Raw genomic sequence first — 16,454 nt, 5'->3', positions numbered from 1 at the left:
CTTTATACAGAGCAGCGCCGCATGAGGAGAACTTGTGTGTGTGTGGGGGGGGGGGGGAGGTTTTGCCCTGCTTGACTTGGCACACGGCTTCCAGCAGGCAGCTGAGTGTTGTATGTTCACACTGCCAGCAAGGTGGGCTCCTGCTCATGAAAATGAGCCCAAGGGCTATGTAGTGATCCACCTGAGCCAGGCACCTCCCACCTTTGTCAGTGTGTCCATTGCTGTCATCATCATCATCATCACTGTTGTATGATTCCTTGGGGTGCTGGGAAGACACTTCAAAGCCCAGATGGGAATTTGAGCAGGAGGCAGAAAGAATGTAACGGCTTGTCATAGCCAGTGGTTTTGTGCCCTTCTGCTACTGAGAGGTCTGGCCAAGGATGCCTTGTGGATGAACAATTCTCTCAGCATTGTGCTCTGTAGAAATGCCCAATACCCTGCACCCCACTGTATGGAGTCCTAACATGCCAGCCAGGGGGTCTCTGGCCACCTCCAGACTCAATGCTCTGATTCAGTTAAACTGAAGCCCCTCCTACCTCAAAGCCTACTCGAGTCTTTGCACCATCTCCCCAGTGTATCATACTGCCAAGACTTGCAGAACTTCAGGGCAGATGTGGGGCTCAGACAACCAAGCCCAAGCCCCCCTGAAAAGCCAAGCTGCTTTTTTTCAGCTAATTTGTCACTATGGACTCCCCAAATGTTCATTCTGAATGCAAATCTGTCTGACAATTCTCTTGGGGACCTGAGGTTCATTTCTCTCCTTTCTGCAGCTTCATGCCTCCCATGGCTTCTTTGTTTTCAGAATCAAGTATTTTTTCTATTTCGGGGAAGGCAGTGTAGTGGGGTCCTGAGCAGTGCTCATGGAGCCTGAGAATATGGTGTTCCTGGGGACCTTGTTGTGTGTGTTGACTTGAATTACTCTAGCGTGGATTGGAGACCTCCAGGAATGCATCAGAGACTTTTAGGGAGCAAGTGGTGCCAGGGATCAAATTCATGCAAAATATACATGGAAACCCTTGAGTATTTGGGTGTGTCTGTGGGCCCTAGTTTAGTAGAAGACAGAGTGGGAAGTAGGAGAACACAGAGGGTGGAGACTCAGAAGAGACTGGAGCATAATTTGCTTCTATATCTCAGAGTGTAAGACAGGGAACACTGCTTGCTTTTCTTCTCCTGCCCTTCACTGTCATTGTTGTGGTAATGAGTAGGGAGGTGGGTGGTGTGCACATTCTGATAATTGCTGCAGGGGTGGGGGTGTTCCTCTGCAATGTGGCCACCAGAAGGCGCACTTTGAGCTGTGGCATTTGCACTTTTAGTAGTTAGGGTGCTTCTGGGGGTTGTGATCCTTTATGTGGTGCTCACACAGTAAGCCGGGCAGTGTCCAGCCTTTGTGCTCAGAAATCATTCCTGGCTCTGCGATGCTAGGATTTGAAACTGTCCATGTTGATGACAGAAAGTGTGTGCAGTGCTGGGGATCACAAGCAGTAGAGTTGCCAGGTTCCCACAGCAAAGTTGGGCTGGGGAGGGCCTGGAGAGATAGCACAGCGGTGTTTGCCTTGCAAGCAGCCAATCCAGGACCTAAGGTGGTTGGTTCGAATCCCGGTGTCCCATATGGTCCCCCGTGCCTGCCAGGAGCTATTTCTGAGCAGATAGCCAGGAGTAACCCCTGAGCACCGCCGGGTGTGGCCCAAAAACAAAAAAAAAAAAAGTTGGGCTGGGGAGATAGGACTGTAGTTAAAGTGCTTGCTTTGCACAGAAGTGTCCCCAATTTGATCTGTGCCACCACATATGGTCACATATGGTCTCCTGAGCACTGCAGGCATCACTCCTGAACACAGAGCCAGGAATAGTCCAAGTACTGTGTGGAGTATGGATGCAGAATAAAACAAGATGAGGGCCTAAAGATAGTACAGTGAATAAAGTACTTGCCTTGCATGTGGCCCATTCAGGTTCCATCCCCAGCACCCCAGATGATCCCCCTGGCTTACCAGGAGTGATTCCTGAGTGCAGAGCTAGGAGTAGCATCTGAGCACCACTGGGGATAGCCCCAAACAAGCAAAAACACCAACAAAACAAAAGAAAGCAAACAAACACAAGATGAGACAGGATGCTTAGACATTTGGAAAATCAGGAATTTGAACTCAGGTTTATACAAGGACCTGCCATTGCAGGGCAGGTGCTCTACGATCTTGCATTGTTTCCTCTGGGCCAGGATCCTTGATCAGAGTCCACTTTCAGCTCCTCTGTTTATCCCTAGAGTGTTTCCCCAGATTCCTCTGTTAGGCTTGGAGAGTGCTAAAGTTTGCTGTGGTTCCCAGACTTGAATTCTACTGACAAGTATTTTTCTTTCTTTCTTTCTTTCTTTCTTTCTTTCTTTCTTTCTTTCTTTCTTTCTTTCTTTCTTTCTTTCTTTCTTTCTTTCTTTCTTTCTTTCTTTCTTTCTTTCTTTCTTTCTTTCTTTCTTTCTTTCTTTCTCTTTCTCTCTTTCTCTCTCTCTTTCTTTCTTTCTTTCTTTCTTTCTTTCTTTCTTTCTTTCTTTCTTTCTTTCTTTCTTTCTTTCCTTCCTTCCTTCCTTCCTTCCTTCCTTCCTTCTTTCCTTTCTTTCTTTCTTTCTTTCTTTCTTTCTTTCTTTCTTTCTTTCTTTCTTTCTTTCTTTCTTTCTTTCTTTCTTTCTTTCTTTCCTTTTTTTTTCTCTTAAAGTATTCATAGGGTTGCCAACTTTTTATTTTGCAAAGTAAGCAAAATAAACAAAACACTGAGACCTTTTCATGAAATAAAGGACTTCTGTAGACCAAAAAGCCCAGGACTTGAGAATAAAGGTCAGCTTTCTGGGGGTGAAGAGGACTCCTCACAACAGCCCCATTTTTCTCCTTCAGTCAGGACTGGTTCTTGCTTCTGAAGTCTGTCTTTGGGCTTGTCGCCCTTCCATGGGGCCTCTGTCATGCCCACTGAACTGCAGGGAAGTGAGATGAGAAGGAAGTGGGGGCCCTTCCCTCGCCCCCACTGATCTGGGAACGCAGAGGAGTTTTTGGGGAGGGGCTGTGGGAGAAGGGACTGCTGCACTTGAGCAGAAGTTTATTTGTTTCAGGTTCCAGGGTACAAGGTGACCTGGGCTGGCCTGAGGTCAGTCTGCCTCCCCTTCCCAGGAACTTTCTTTCCATTCTGGCAGCCCTGGGCATGGGTCTCTTCAGTACCAGTGGGGTGAAGTCACCTGTGGGAGGATGCCACCTGATAGTGGAAATGTAGGATTGATTTGATCTGTGGCTAAGGGTTGCCCCTTAGGGGGATTTTCTTCACTTTTTCTTTAGGAATTATTTTTATTAAATCATGGCGAGAAGCTTGGCACAAGTGATATGGCGTTTGCCTTGCATTCACTAACCTAGAATGGACCACGGTTCGATCCCCCACTGCTCCATATGGTCCCCCAAGCCAGGAGTGATTACTGAGCACATATTCAGGACCCCAAAAACTTGATAGTTGAGTTTCAGTCATATAATGTTCTAACACCCATCCTTTCATCAGTGTGCATTTCCCACCACCAATACTCCCAGTTTCCCTCCAACCTTCCCCCCCTGCTGCCTCTGTAGCAGACATTTTTTTCTTCTCTCACACTCTCTCCATCTCTCTCTCTTTCTGTTCCCCCTTCTCTTCCTTTTTCCCTTTTAGACATTGGTTTGCAGCAGTATTGTTACTGAAGGGATATCATGCGTATCACTTTATGCCCTTTCAGCAGCATTTCTTTTTTTTTTTTTTTTTTGTGGTTTTTGGGTCACACCCGGCAGTGCTCAGGGGTTACTCCTGGCTCCATGCTCAGAAATTGCTCCTGGCAGGCACGGGGGACCATATGGGACGCTGGGATTCGAACCGATGACCTTCTGCATGAAAGGCAAACGCCCTACCTCCATGCTATCTCTCCGGCCCCTTTTTTTTTTTTTTGGTTTTTGGGCCACACCCTGTGACGCTCAGGGGTTACTCCTGGCTATGCGCTCAGAAGTTGCTCCTGGCTTCTTGGGGGACCATATGGGACGCCGGGGGATCGAACCGCGGTCTGTCCTAGGCTAGCGCAGGCAAGGCAGGAACCTTACCTCCAGCGCCACCGCCCGGCCCCTTCAGCAGCATTTCTTGTCCAGAGCGATAATTTCCACTATGACTATCACAGTGGCCCCTTTTCTGCATTAAGTGCATTTCCCCCTTCTTCGTTAGCCAGAATTTCTTTTTTTTTTTTTTTTTTGGTTTTTGGGCCACACCCGGTAACGCTCAGGGGTTACTCCTGGCTATGTGCTCAGAAGTTGCTACTGGCTTGGGGGACCATATGGGACACAGGGGGATCGAACCGTGGTCCGTCCAAGGCTAGCGCAAGCAAGGCAGGCACCTTACCTTTAGCGCCACCGCCCGGCCCCTAGCCAGAATTTCTTGAGCTGCCCCAAGTATATAGACCTTGCCACACATTATGTACCTGGAAGATCATTGAAAAGCATGTCACTTAGTTCTCAGTAACACCTCAATGGGTCCCCTTGGCATATGTGGCTCCAAAGTGAATGTTCTCAACTGATCACCTGTTGGGGTTCTTAGTGACTCCCCCCTTGCCACTATGTTGTAACTGGTTAACAGATGCTGGGCTGGTCGGCAGAAGATCAGTAAATCCTGTCAGGAAGATAGAAGTCACATGGGCCAGGCAGAAACCTTCTGCCAGGGACGTCCCTGCCGGCCCCACTTCAGCTCAAGGGGCAGTGAGAGCTTTTGTGGAGTCTTTAAATTCAGGACTGAGGGTACACAAAGGCTGACTTATGACCTCCAGGTCAGGGAAGTAGTACAAATCCAGGGATCTCTGGGTGCAGACAGGCTCACTTGGGAAGTGTGTCTCAGGAAAACTGCATAAAGGACATCGAGGTTGGGCCCGGAGAGATAGCACAGCAGCGTTTGCCTTGCAAGCAGCCGATCCAGGACCAATGGTGGTTGGTTCGAATCCCGGTGTCCCATATGGTCCCCCGTGCCTGCCAGGAGTTATTTCTGAGCAGACAACCAGGAGTAACCCCTGAGCAATGTTGGGTGTGGCCCAAAAACCAAAAAAAAAAAAAAGGACATCGAGGTCGAGGCCGTAGGGACCCCCTGGAGCATGTGGCTCCAATAAATAACTGAGAGCACTTTCTCTGTCCTCAAAGCAGGGTGCAGCTGGAACACCAGTGAGGACGTTGGCATTGAAAGCAGCAGCAAGCGTTCAGGCCTCTGGAACCCGCGGGCTGAACCCCCAGCCCTATTTGGGCGGTGGAGCGTGTGTCTTAGGGAGGGGGGCTCACAGGAAGGGGCTGCAGCTCCTGTGTCCATCAGCAGATAGAGCCAGCTGGGCTCTACTGAACTAATGAATTCGGGCCTTTGATCAGAGCCTTGGGGGAGCCAACCCGTTCCTCCTCCTCGGACCCAGTACTCTCAGGGATGCCTTTGATTCTGCAACCGTTGGACAGGGCTGCACAGTGGCTCCCATATGGGACCATGCGGCAAAGCGCGGCCAGTCGGCGCCGAGGAGCGGCGGGCTACCCGCTCGAAAACAGAAGGACACGCAAAGCAGAAGCAGACTGAGCACCGTGCAAGATCATCCAGCCCGCGGAGTGGACTGTGGACACAAGGCGGACATCAGCGGACACCGCCAGAGCCAATGCCTCCCGTGACCTTGCCCTCTGTTCGGGCGCGCCCACCTCGGACACCGTAGACTTAGCAACACGGGTGGCAAGAGAGACACGCGGGCAGCGCGCTGGCGCAGCCCCAGATGGCTGCAGCAGCCAGGCCAGCACCCACCCCCTGAAGACCACGCCCCCAACGAGTCAAATCCTAGACGTCAGCCACGCCCCTAAGCAAGCCAGAAACTGGTTGGCCAAGCAGGAACAGACCCCGCCTCCTGACACGCCCCCGAACGGGCCCGACCCCCGAGACTGCTTCTGGGCCCCGCCCCCTGGACTACAAACCCTGCCTGATGCAGAGATGGGCTGTGTAACACGATTAAGGCATGTCCTGGACCAGAGCCGGGGCCACATACGGAGCACACCACACGCGCACACACACGCACATACATACACCGTCTTCTGACATACTGCTAAGTCACTTGGTCAGCGGGCGCGCTCCCACCCGCCCCGCCCCTCCCGCGGGCGCGTGCCCTCTGTGGGCGTGGCTCCGGCGGCTCCGGTCCCGCCCCGCTCCGCCCCCGCCCGCTCCCGGTCCCGGGCGCCCCTTTCAGTGCTCTTGAGCTCACTGTGGCCTCTCGGCCCCAAGCCCCATAGCCACCATGCCGGCCTGGCGCTTGGCGTTGCTCCTCTGCCTGGCTTTCTCCTCAGCCGGGCTGGTGCACAGAGGTAAGAAAGGGGCGCGTGGGGACCCCGCCCTGTGGGCCCACGGGGCGGGGGCTGGGCGTCTGGCCGGCTCCGTGGTGCGCATGAGCGGCCGGTCCCCCGCCTCCCGGGGCCTTCGGTGGCGGCTGTGGGCGGGCGGGGCTGTGCGGGGCGTCGGAGTGGGCGCAAGACCCCTCCAGCCGGTGTGGGCTGCCCTGGGTCTTCCAGGGGCTGCAGGGGGTGCGATCGGGATGGCCCTGCGACCAAACCTGGGCCTGCCAAGGACAACAGCTGTGCCCACAGCATTGCCTTTGGGAAAACCTTGACAGTAACGCCTGCAGAGCCCCGGAGCCGGTGTATTTGTAACCCTCTTTGTCAGAATCGGGCTGGAGCCAGGAGGTGGGCTGGCTTTGCCTTAGGGCAAGCTAGCACTTTGGTTGCTTCTTGTGCGCCCTCCACTTTTCCAGCTTTTAGTGATATGCCAAGGATGGGGTGAAAGATCGAAGCAAATCAGGGAAGCTGCTTTCCAAGCCCCTCATCACTCGCGGCCTGCTGCAGAGCCCAGTGGGGCGTGTGAAGAATGCCGCCCCTCGGGCCCCCACCCCTTGACCTACTAAATCCGATTCTGCATTCGTTCTGGGACCCCTGCCCCATCTCTGTAATCTCTGTATTTTCTTATATGAGAAGCATCTTTTAGAGCATATGCAGCTTGCAGTTAAAAATAGGGTCTTTGGAGTGTACAGGCGGAATCTTCTTACACTTATTTATATCCACAACCATAAAGGCTGAGAAGAAAACACTAATTATACTCAGAATTGCGCGGGGAGCTTCCTGACAAGGCAGGCCCATTCAGCCCATGAAAAACACATGTGCTCAGCAAAACTGTCTTGGTGCCGAATTCTAATGCGATTTATGTTAGATCTCAGGCGCAATGGGGAGCAGCGGCCCCCGGTGCCATTTGGAAAAATAATGCAGAAAAGCGGGCCCCTATAGGTGACCCTCCTCTTGGCGCTGATAGAGGTGCTAAATGCGTCCCACATTCTGCAAGGGTCCCAGAGCAGTTCAAGACAATGATGATGTAGCAGTAACAAAATTAGGACTCTGCCCTAGTGGAGCTGGCGGGCACCCCAGCGTGGTAGTGAGAGAGCCCAAACATTGCAGCCTGTGTTATATATGTGCTGTGAGCAAAAAGATCGAGTCACAACTGCAGGGTTTTATTTTTCGTGGTTGCCTTTGCACTGGGACCAATTTAGATTAGGCCTTTGTGGAGAATCAGGAGAGGTATTTGCTTGACTGGTGTCTAATGAGGGGGGACATTTGGAACAGGAAGCACACACACTTAGAACAGTGAAAGACTTGGGGGCTAGGGAGGGAGCGCAGGGTAGAAGCACTCCAACTGGCAAATGTCATCTGTGGCCAAGCCATGTGAGCCCTCTAAGCATCATAGATTGGGCATTGTGTGCTTTATACAAGTGTGATTGCAGTGTTAGTATGCGCATCTCAGAGGGCCCCAAGGCCAAGTGTCACTACTCTGACAAATTCTCCAGGACCTGTTGCCTGTGAGTGGCCCCCAAAAGATGAGCTACCCTCATGGGGCTCTGTTCCTCAAATGCCAGCCTCCTGCTGGGTCTCCCGGCTCCCTCCAAATGGCGCCCATTCTTGCCACTGTGCCCTGATATCTCGAATGGCTTCACAAACTAACAGGCACTGATATATTCCTCTGATAAGAAGTTCCATGGGTTGTACATCGAGGCTTATCTCAGTTACCAAAGCTGGCGAGGTTGGGCAATGACTGTCAGGGCTGGAAGCTACCAGGAATGAGGAGCATGGTGGGCAGGTGGCAATTGCTGCTTCTGCACTCCATGTGAGCACACCGGTTTCCTCATTTGGACAGGGATTCCCCCCCCTCGCCATGAACCCTTAGGGGTACATCTGAGGGTTAGATGAGTATGCATGAAGGCACATATGACCCGGGGTTCTGGAAAAATGAGCCTGGAAAGCTCATTCACTAGGACTGAGATGGAAAAGTCACATTAGGAAAAGGCAAATCTGTGAAGAACCAGGAACAGCACAAAGGCCTGAAGCCCAAGCTAGGTGCTTGAAGCCCCAAGTTGGATCCCCAGCAAAACTCAGCACCTGAGTACAGCCACACTGAATGTAAGTGAGGATTTGCCCTGGTGCCCGAAGCCTAGCCAGAGGTGACACCTACAGATCAACAACACAGGCAGACCTTGACCACATGCCAATGGCTACTTTTTGTGTAATTCTGATCAGAAACATCCCGAGTGGCAAATCCAGAGAGAGCAAGCAGCTAGTGGTTTCCAGGGAGTGGGGTGAGTGGCAGCTGATGGCAACAAGCTTTGTTTTGGGGGTGATAAAAATGTTCAAGAACATAATAGAACAACTTGGTGGCTGTCCTCAACTGCTGAATTGCACTCCTGAATTGCACAGTGAGTTGTAGAGCACGAATGAGGTTAAAATTGTTTTAAATTGGAGCCAGGAGTAACCCCTGAGCACTGCCAGATGTGGCTCCCCCCAAAAAAATTATTTTAAATTATGGGCCGGGCGATAGCACAGTGGTAGGGCATTTGCCTTACATGCGACTGACCTGGACTGATCTGGGTTCCATCCCTGGCATCCCATATGATCCCCCCGAGCCTGCCAGGAGTGATTTCTGAGTACAGGGCCAGGCATAACCCCTGAGTTCTGCCAGTTGTGGCCCCCAAAACAAAAAAAAGTTTTGAATTAAAGAACCAGGGGGTCTGGGGTGAGAGACTAGAGAGTCTGAAAGCACAGGTGATGGAAGTTGACACTGGTAGTGGGTTGGACTATATGCCTAAAACTCAACTATCAGGACATTTGTCAAACACAGTTATTTAACTCAATGAAACATTTGAAAGAAAAGAAATGATATGCAAAGTTATTGAAGTTTGAGTCTTAGGTATATAATATTCCAATCCTACCATGAGTGTCAGACCTCCACCTGGGGTCCCCACACTATTCTGGCTCCCCACCCTACATATTTCAAAGTTTAGTGGTTATAGCTTAGATCTACTCTCTTAAGTGGTGGTGAATCTGTGCCTTAGGTATAGAGCTCTACCATTCTTCCACATCACTTATTATCTCTTATTATATCACTTATTATCTACCCACAAGACTCACCAACATTTATTCCAAAGGACAGATGCACTTTGTATATATTTTTTTGGTTTTTGGGTCACACCCAGCAGCACTCAGGGGTTACTCCTGGTTCTATGCTCAGAAATCGCTCCTGGCAGACTCAAGGGACCATATGGGATGCTGGGATTCGAACCATAGACCTTCTGATTGCAAGATAAACACCTTACCTCCATACTATCTCTCTGGCCCCTGCTAATAAATTCTTTTTATTTTGTGTTATTTTGTTTTGGGGCCACAATCAGAAGCACTCAGGTGTTACTTCTGGCTCTGCACTCAGAAATCACTCCTGCAGTGTCGTGGGGATCATATTGGATGCCAGGCAAATACTCTACTTGCTGAGCTATCACTCTGACCCCTGTTAAAAATTCTTTTTTAAATAAATTCTTTATTTAAGCACCATGGTTACAAAATTGCTCATACTTGAGTTTCAGTCATAGAATGTATACCACCCTTCAACAGTGCACTTTTCCTGCCACCAGTATCCCTGGTGCCCTTCGCATCCCCACCTTTCTCTCCTCTCTCTCTCCTCTGTCTTTGCATTTTGATACTGTAGTTTGCACTATTGTTAATTAAAGGATACCATGCATGCCACTTTCTCCCCTTTCAGCACCCAGTTCTTGTCCAGAGCGATCACTTCCAACTATCATTGTCATAATGGACTTTTCTTTAATTGCACTCACTGCTCTTTGTGGCAAGCTTCTTACTATGGACTAGTCCTCCTGGCCCTCATCACTGTTATCTCTGGATATTATTATCAGATTGCTTATTATTTTTCTTATATCCAACAAATGAATGAGATTATTTTATGCCTATCTCTCTCCATCTAACACATTTCATTCAGCATAATAATCTCCATGTCCATCTATAAGCTAACTTTATGCTTCATTTTTCCTAATGGCTACATAGTATTCTATTGTGTAGCTGTACCACAGCTTCTTTAGCTACTCATCTATTGTCAGGCACTTGCATTGTTTCCAAATTCTGGCTATTGTGCTATAGAATGAAGATATGAGTGCAGAGGGCATTTTTGTATTGTATTTTTGTGTTTCTAGGGTATATCCCTAAGAGTGGTATTGCTGACTCATATTTCCAGTTTTTTGAGCAATCGCCATATTGTTTTCCAGAAACGCTGGACTAGATGGTATTCTCCCCAGCAGTGAATGAGAATCCCTTTCTCCCCATATCCATTGGTTTCTCCCCAGCATTGGTTGGTTATTCTTGTTCTTTGTGATGTGTGCCAATCTTGGACAGATGTGCCTTTAAAAATGGTTTTGGGGCCACACTTGACTGTGCTTAGTGCTTACTCTTGATTCTGTGCTCAGAGATCACTCCTGGCTAGCTCAGGAAACCATATTGGGTACCTGGGGTAGAACCTGGAATAGTCGCATTCAAGACAAGTGTAGTACCGACAGCACTCTCTCTCCAGCACTTATAATTGCTCTTTAGACAGTGTGCCATTTTCAGACCTGTTGTTCAGTGGTAAGGCACAGCTTTGCATGCACAGCACATGCTGCACAAACCCAAATCCAGACCTATAGGGTGTGTTCAAAGGAAAACAGCTGAGGAGGGCTGCAACATGCTTGCGTGGAAGATTTCTGAGCTGATCCATCACAGTTGTAGAGGGCTCCATAGGGTCAAGCTGCTACAGCTCACCTACTTGGCCTCAAGAAAGTTCTGGGGGGCCGGGCGGTGGCGCTAAAGGTAAGGTGCGCCTGCCTTGCTTGCGCTAGCCTTGGACGGACCGTGGTTCGATCCCTCGGTGTCCCATATGGTCCCCCAAGCCAGGAGCAACTTCTGAGCACATAGCCAGGAGTAACCCCTGAGCGTTACCGGGTGTGGCCCAAAAACCAAAAAAAAAAAAAAAAAAAAGAAAGTTCTGGGGCAGAGGCAGCCAGAAGGGTGAACTGGAGTGACAGACTTCCAGCACCCCCTGTGCTTTAGATGCCTGTCACCCATGGGAGGCCACACTTCCAGCTCCTACCCCTGCATCATTGTGGACACCGATGAACTATAGTTTTAATTTTTTTAATTTGCCTGGGATATTGTAGGGAGATTGCCTGACACAAGGATGGGTTTGATCCTTGATACCTCATAGGGGCCCCCAAAATACCACCAGGAGTGATCCCTGAGCATTGCTAAGAGTAATCTCTGAAGTCGGTGGAGTGTGTCCACCAAAATAACTCCCTCCCCAAACCAAACCAAAACAAAACAAAACAAAATAAATCTGGACAGTCAGTATAGGGGTAGGGCGCTGACCATGCACACATGTGCCCAACCTGGGTTCAATCCCTAGCACTCCAGATGGTTCCCCAATCCCTCCAGGAGTGAAAACCAAGTGCAGAGACAAGAGTAATCTCTGAGCAAGTTGTGTGTGGTCAGCACACAATGAAGAGACGTAGAGATCTGTGGCTTTCACTGCATTTGGGGCTGCCGCACCAGGAACCTATAGAATAAGTCCCCTGCACTATGCTCTTCTCTTTCAGGAAGTGGCTCTGTCGACTGGGTGTATACTTTGCAGGGGTATCCAGAATTTGAGCCCTTAATACTGCATGGTTGCCCAAACACCACCAAATGTTAACTCCCAAATTAGAAATAAGACAAGAATTCCAGGCGGAGCTGTTCTGATTGGCGTAACAAGGTTAGGGATGATTTTTCACATTCAAAGAGCTTCTTCTGGCTTGATCTGCCATGGCCCAGGAGGCTCATTTGGTCTTGAGGTTACTTCAGCTCCTGCTTCGTGGACTTCATCAGAATGGCTGGAGCAGACAGCTGGTAGGTAGGATGTGGGCAGGAGCTAGGCAAGTGCAGTCCTAGTCCCTAGCCCTGCCATCATGGATTCACAGGCCTTTGCTCTTCTTGAGCTGTGAACCGTCCAGCTCAGACCAGGTGATTCCCCAGACAAGAGAACCCAAACCTTCTTTGCATCTTTGGACACCCCACTCCCTGCCTTTCCACCTATGCCTTACCTTTCCCAGCCAAAACTTTCAGCCTCTGGCCCAGGTCACTGCTGGCTTTGGCTTTGGCAACATTGCTCAACCTGACAGTCATCTAACACTGCTGCCCTTTCCCCCCTTCCCTGAACCCCTTATTCTGTGACTACCACAGGCTTATTTTCTTGCCAGACTTTCTCCACCTGCACTGCTGCCCAGGGCTCTTTACCAGCTTCTGGGCTTTCAGGGAAGTTCTTTCTGCCCACGGGTTCCTCTTCAGCTTCTCTGCACAGTCCGTCCCACACCACCACCACCACCACCACCACCACCCCCCCCACCCCCCACCCCCGTCTTGCATCCTGGTTCCTTTGCATCCTTAGTTCCTCCTTAGTTTTTCCTCCGGCAGCTGCAGGTGGTCCCTTGATCAGCCTGGTCTCCTGCTACTTTGCTTTATTGTTTCTACCACCAGCCTTGGGCAACAGGAGGCGGGGACTTGGCAAGTCTAGACAAGCAGGGAGGGTCAACAGAGCCAGTGAACATGTAATCACAGGTCTGTTTACAAAGCAGGGACAGCTGGGAGGAAGTCTATTAGGGGGTGGGTGGCTCCCTGCCGTTGGATAGTGCCAAGGAGTCCAGGGTCGCTGGGCTGGGGAAGAGGGTAGGTGAGTACCAACCTTTCAAGACTTTACTTGTGCTTCATGATGGGTAAGCTGGGGTTTCGTTCTATTCACAGGGCCATGGCACTGAGCAAGGACAGTGAGTGTTTGTAACCTTTGAGGAAAATTGGGGGGGGGGGGCTGCCACAGGATCATGTACCCACTGCTGCTGCCGAATGGCCAAGCCTGCATCAGGAACAAGATGGACAGGCATTTCTTCTGGTTGAGAGGTACTAGGGGATTTTAGGGGGACTCATGAGCAGAATCCATCAGGAAGTCAGAGGGCAGGGGCAGTTGCCTGAGTGTAGGGCTATATGGGAGAAAGGACAGAGGGCAGGCTGCAGCTTGTAGGGGGCTACTGTCCAGTCCTGCTCTTCAAGCTGTCTTTTTCTTTGTCCCATGGCAGAATCTGCTCTCTTGTGTGCCCCTGTGCCGTTAATGACATTCATGGCTGAAGTTTCTTGCCTTGCATGAAACTGACCCTGGTTCAGTCCCAACACCACATCCCTCCCTAACATTGCTGGGTGTGGGTCTGGATGCCCCCAGTAAGAACAAGTGGCCCTGCTTGATCCCTGGCACTGCAAGGCCTAAGCAGCACCACAACTTCTGCCTCTCTTATTGAACCCCTGGCCTAGTTAGCCACAAATCCCAGAGGAGTGCTCTGGATCCCCTGGGCACTGCTTGGGAACCAATCGTACCCATAGAAAAGAAACCAGCTGCCCTAGAGCCTTTCCTGGTGCCCAGGGATTGTACAGACTGAGAAGCAGAAAGAGAGTGGTCTTTTGCTGAAGTGAAATCAGATTTTCAGGTTTTAGTTTAGATTTTTCTGAAGAACCAGAGGCAGGAATGGGGGCAGGGGAGACAGAGACAGAGACAGAGAGAAATGTGTTCAAGAGAGATTACCGGCCTCTCCAAAGGCGAGAGTACCCCAGTATACATCCCAGTGTGAAAGTAGGTGAGTAGGAAGGTCCACATCTCACAAGGGAAGAGGTAGGTGACTGTGTGCCTAAGATAGCAAAACAAATGTGTGCAGAGAGCTCATGAACACTCAAAGTGCTCTTCTGTGCTCCTCAGAAGTTCAGGAACCCAAATCACGAGCCTTCGTGGTTGGGGAGCTAGACCAGCTTAGCCTTGCATTTCCCTTCTGTACGGCCCTTAGGACTCTGCTTGAGTGTCCCATCAGGCACATGGAAGCTCTGATGTCCCCAAACTGTCTATCATCTAAATAGAAACCCTTCCCCAAGGGGCACTCATTTCCTTTGCCATCCTTTTTGAGCCCCACTGATCTGCTTTTCTCTGCACACAGCTTGTTTAGAAGGGCTCCTCTGGTTATCATGTCGATCACTGTTTCATTGGTCTGTAAAGTGAGTATGTGATTGTATGCAGAGACCATGCTTGTCTTGTATGTCTTTGGTGGATGGACAGTTGGGGCTTGTCTGCCCTTTGGTGGATAGATGGACAGTTGGGGCTGTCTGTCCTTTGGTTCATTGATGGATAGTTGGAACTTGTCTATCTTTGGTGCATGGATGGACAGCTTGAGCTTCTCTGTTCTTTGCGGGATGGATGCATAGTTGGGGCATGTCTGTCCATTGGTGGATGGACGGACAGTTGGAGTTTGTCTGTCCTTTAGTGTATGGATGGACATGTGGGGCTTGTCTGTCTTTGGTGGATAAAAAAAATTGGGACATGTCTGTCGTTTGGTAGACGGAAATTTGCATCATGTTTGTCCTTTATTGGATGGATGGATAGTTTGGACTTTCTGCCCCTTGTGTGTTGTTTGCTGCTTTCAGTGTTTGTATTCAGGATTTATTATTATTTTTGGGCCACACCTGGTGATGCTCAGGGGTTACTTTTGGGTATGCGTTCAGAAATTGCTCCTGGCTGGAGGGACCATATGAGACGTCAAAGGATTGAACCACGGTTCGTCATAGGTCAGACACGTGCAAGGCAAACGCCTTACTGCTGTGCCACTGCTCCAGCCCCTGTATCCAGGGTTTTGTTTTACATTCTGAAGCTGTTTAGCATCCCTCTATCAGCCTGTGAACCAGTATGGATTGTCTAGATTCAAGGCGAGCTCCTAATGCATCTCTTGGAGGCAGAGCAACCAGCGTTTGCAGACGTACTTTGAAACCGCCGCCCAATTCAGCTGCAAGTGCAGGGTCCCAAAAAGGTGCAGCCGCTTTGTTCTCCTGCATGTATTATCTTCTTCCAATGTTCCTCTGTGTTTTCAGGTCCTCTATGATGCATGGACCCTATGCATGAATGTTAGACTGGTTAATGGCTCTGCTCCGTTCCTAACCCTTCCCAGGATGTCACTGCTGTCCACAACAGGATTGTCCCTACAGTGAGCTGCAGACTTGTCTGTCCTAAGTTCCTTCCAGCACTGCAGTCTTTGGAGGGAGTGGACATTATTTGCATAGGCTGCCTACTTGGTACATTGTAGGTGCTGAGCAGGTGTCTTTGCTTCTCTAGCCACTGCCCACTCCTCCCCAGTCATGTCAACCCCAAATGTTTCTAGGCATTCCCCAATGTGTCCTGGTACCCACCAGACAATGACTGAGACCCACTGCTATAGAGATAACCTTGAGTTATTAAAATTTCTAGTCATTGTCACATTGCCACAGGGCAGGCATAGTAGAGTCACTTCTTTTTTTTTTTTTTTGTTTTTTGAGTCACACCTGGCAGCTCTCAGGGGTTACTCCTGGCTCAATGCTCAGAAATCGCCCCTGGCAGGCTCGGGGGACCATATGGGATGCTGGGGTTCGAACCACCGTCCTTCCACATGCAAGGCAAACGCCTCACCACTGTGCCATCTCTCCAGCCCCAGTAGAGTCACTTCTATTCAAAACCCCTTAGAAAGATGTTCTTTCCCCAGCTGAGCTTTGTGCCCCTCCTAGCTCCAGCCAGGCATGTCTTCTGCATAGGTGTCCAGATGGCTCATCTTAGCTGTTTGGTTAAGGTCATTATAAACTTCATCTTTAGATGGTGATCTTATGGGTTTTTTCCTCCAGTACATTTTACTGATTTCTTGAGCATCAGTGAAAAATAATTTACACAGAACAATGAGGAAGCGTGTTGGCTAGCCAAAGCTGTATGTCAAAGAAGAAACAAAATTGAACATCTTTTTTAATGTTTGTTGTCCAGTCTCATTAGCAACTGGAGATGCAGATTTGAGTATAATAAGAGAAAATTAGATTCCTTCCAGTAGGCCAGAATGTATAATAGAGTTGGGTGCTACCAGGTGTTTACCACATGTGTTCTTTAGCGAAAATTTAGAAAATAGAAGCAGAAAAGGGCAACACTGTAATTCAAGATTAGCTGCAGCCAAAGGAAAAAAAGATTACAATATTCTAATGTTTTTGTCTGTAGAA

General features: G+C 49.7%; 1 protein-coding gene across 1 annotated transcript in view; it reads left to right on the top strand.

Annotated features, from left to right (window-relative positions):
- Positions 1 to 6,191: 6,191 nt before the first annotated feature.
- Positions 6,192 to 16,454, top strand: part of CD99L2 (CD99 molecule like 2) — a 101,061-nt gene continuing 90,798 nt past the window's right edge. The window contains exon 1 of the mRNA XM_049767531.1: positions 6,192 to 6,341. Within this exon, the coding sequence (XP_049623488.1) occupies positions 6,275 to 6,341 (67 nt within the window). The 5' untranslated portion in view covers positions 6,192 to 6,274. The remainder of the gene's footprint in view (positions 6,342 to 16,454) is intronic.

This window comes from Suncus etruscus, chromosome X, assembly GCF_024139225.1.
Source record: "Suncus etruscus isolate mSunEtr1 chromosome X, mSunEtr1.pri.cur, whole genome shotgun sequence".
NCBI classification, from domain to species: domain Eukaryota; kingdom Metazoa; phylum Chordata; class Mammalia; order Eulipotyphla; family Soricidae; genus Suncus; species Suncus etruscus.
The sequence above is the reverse complement of the archived record's forward strand: the minus strand, read 5'-3'. Positions and strand labels throughout refer to the sequence as shown.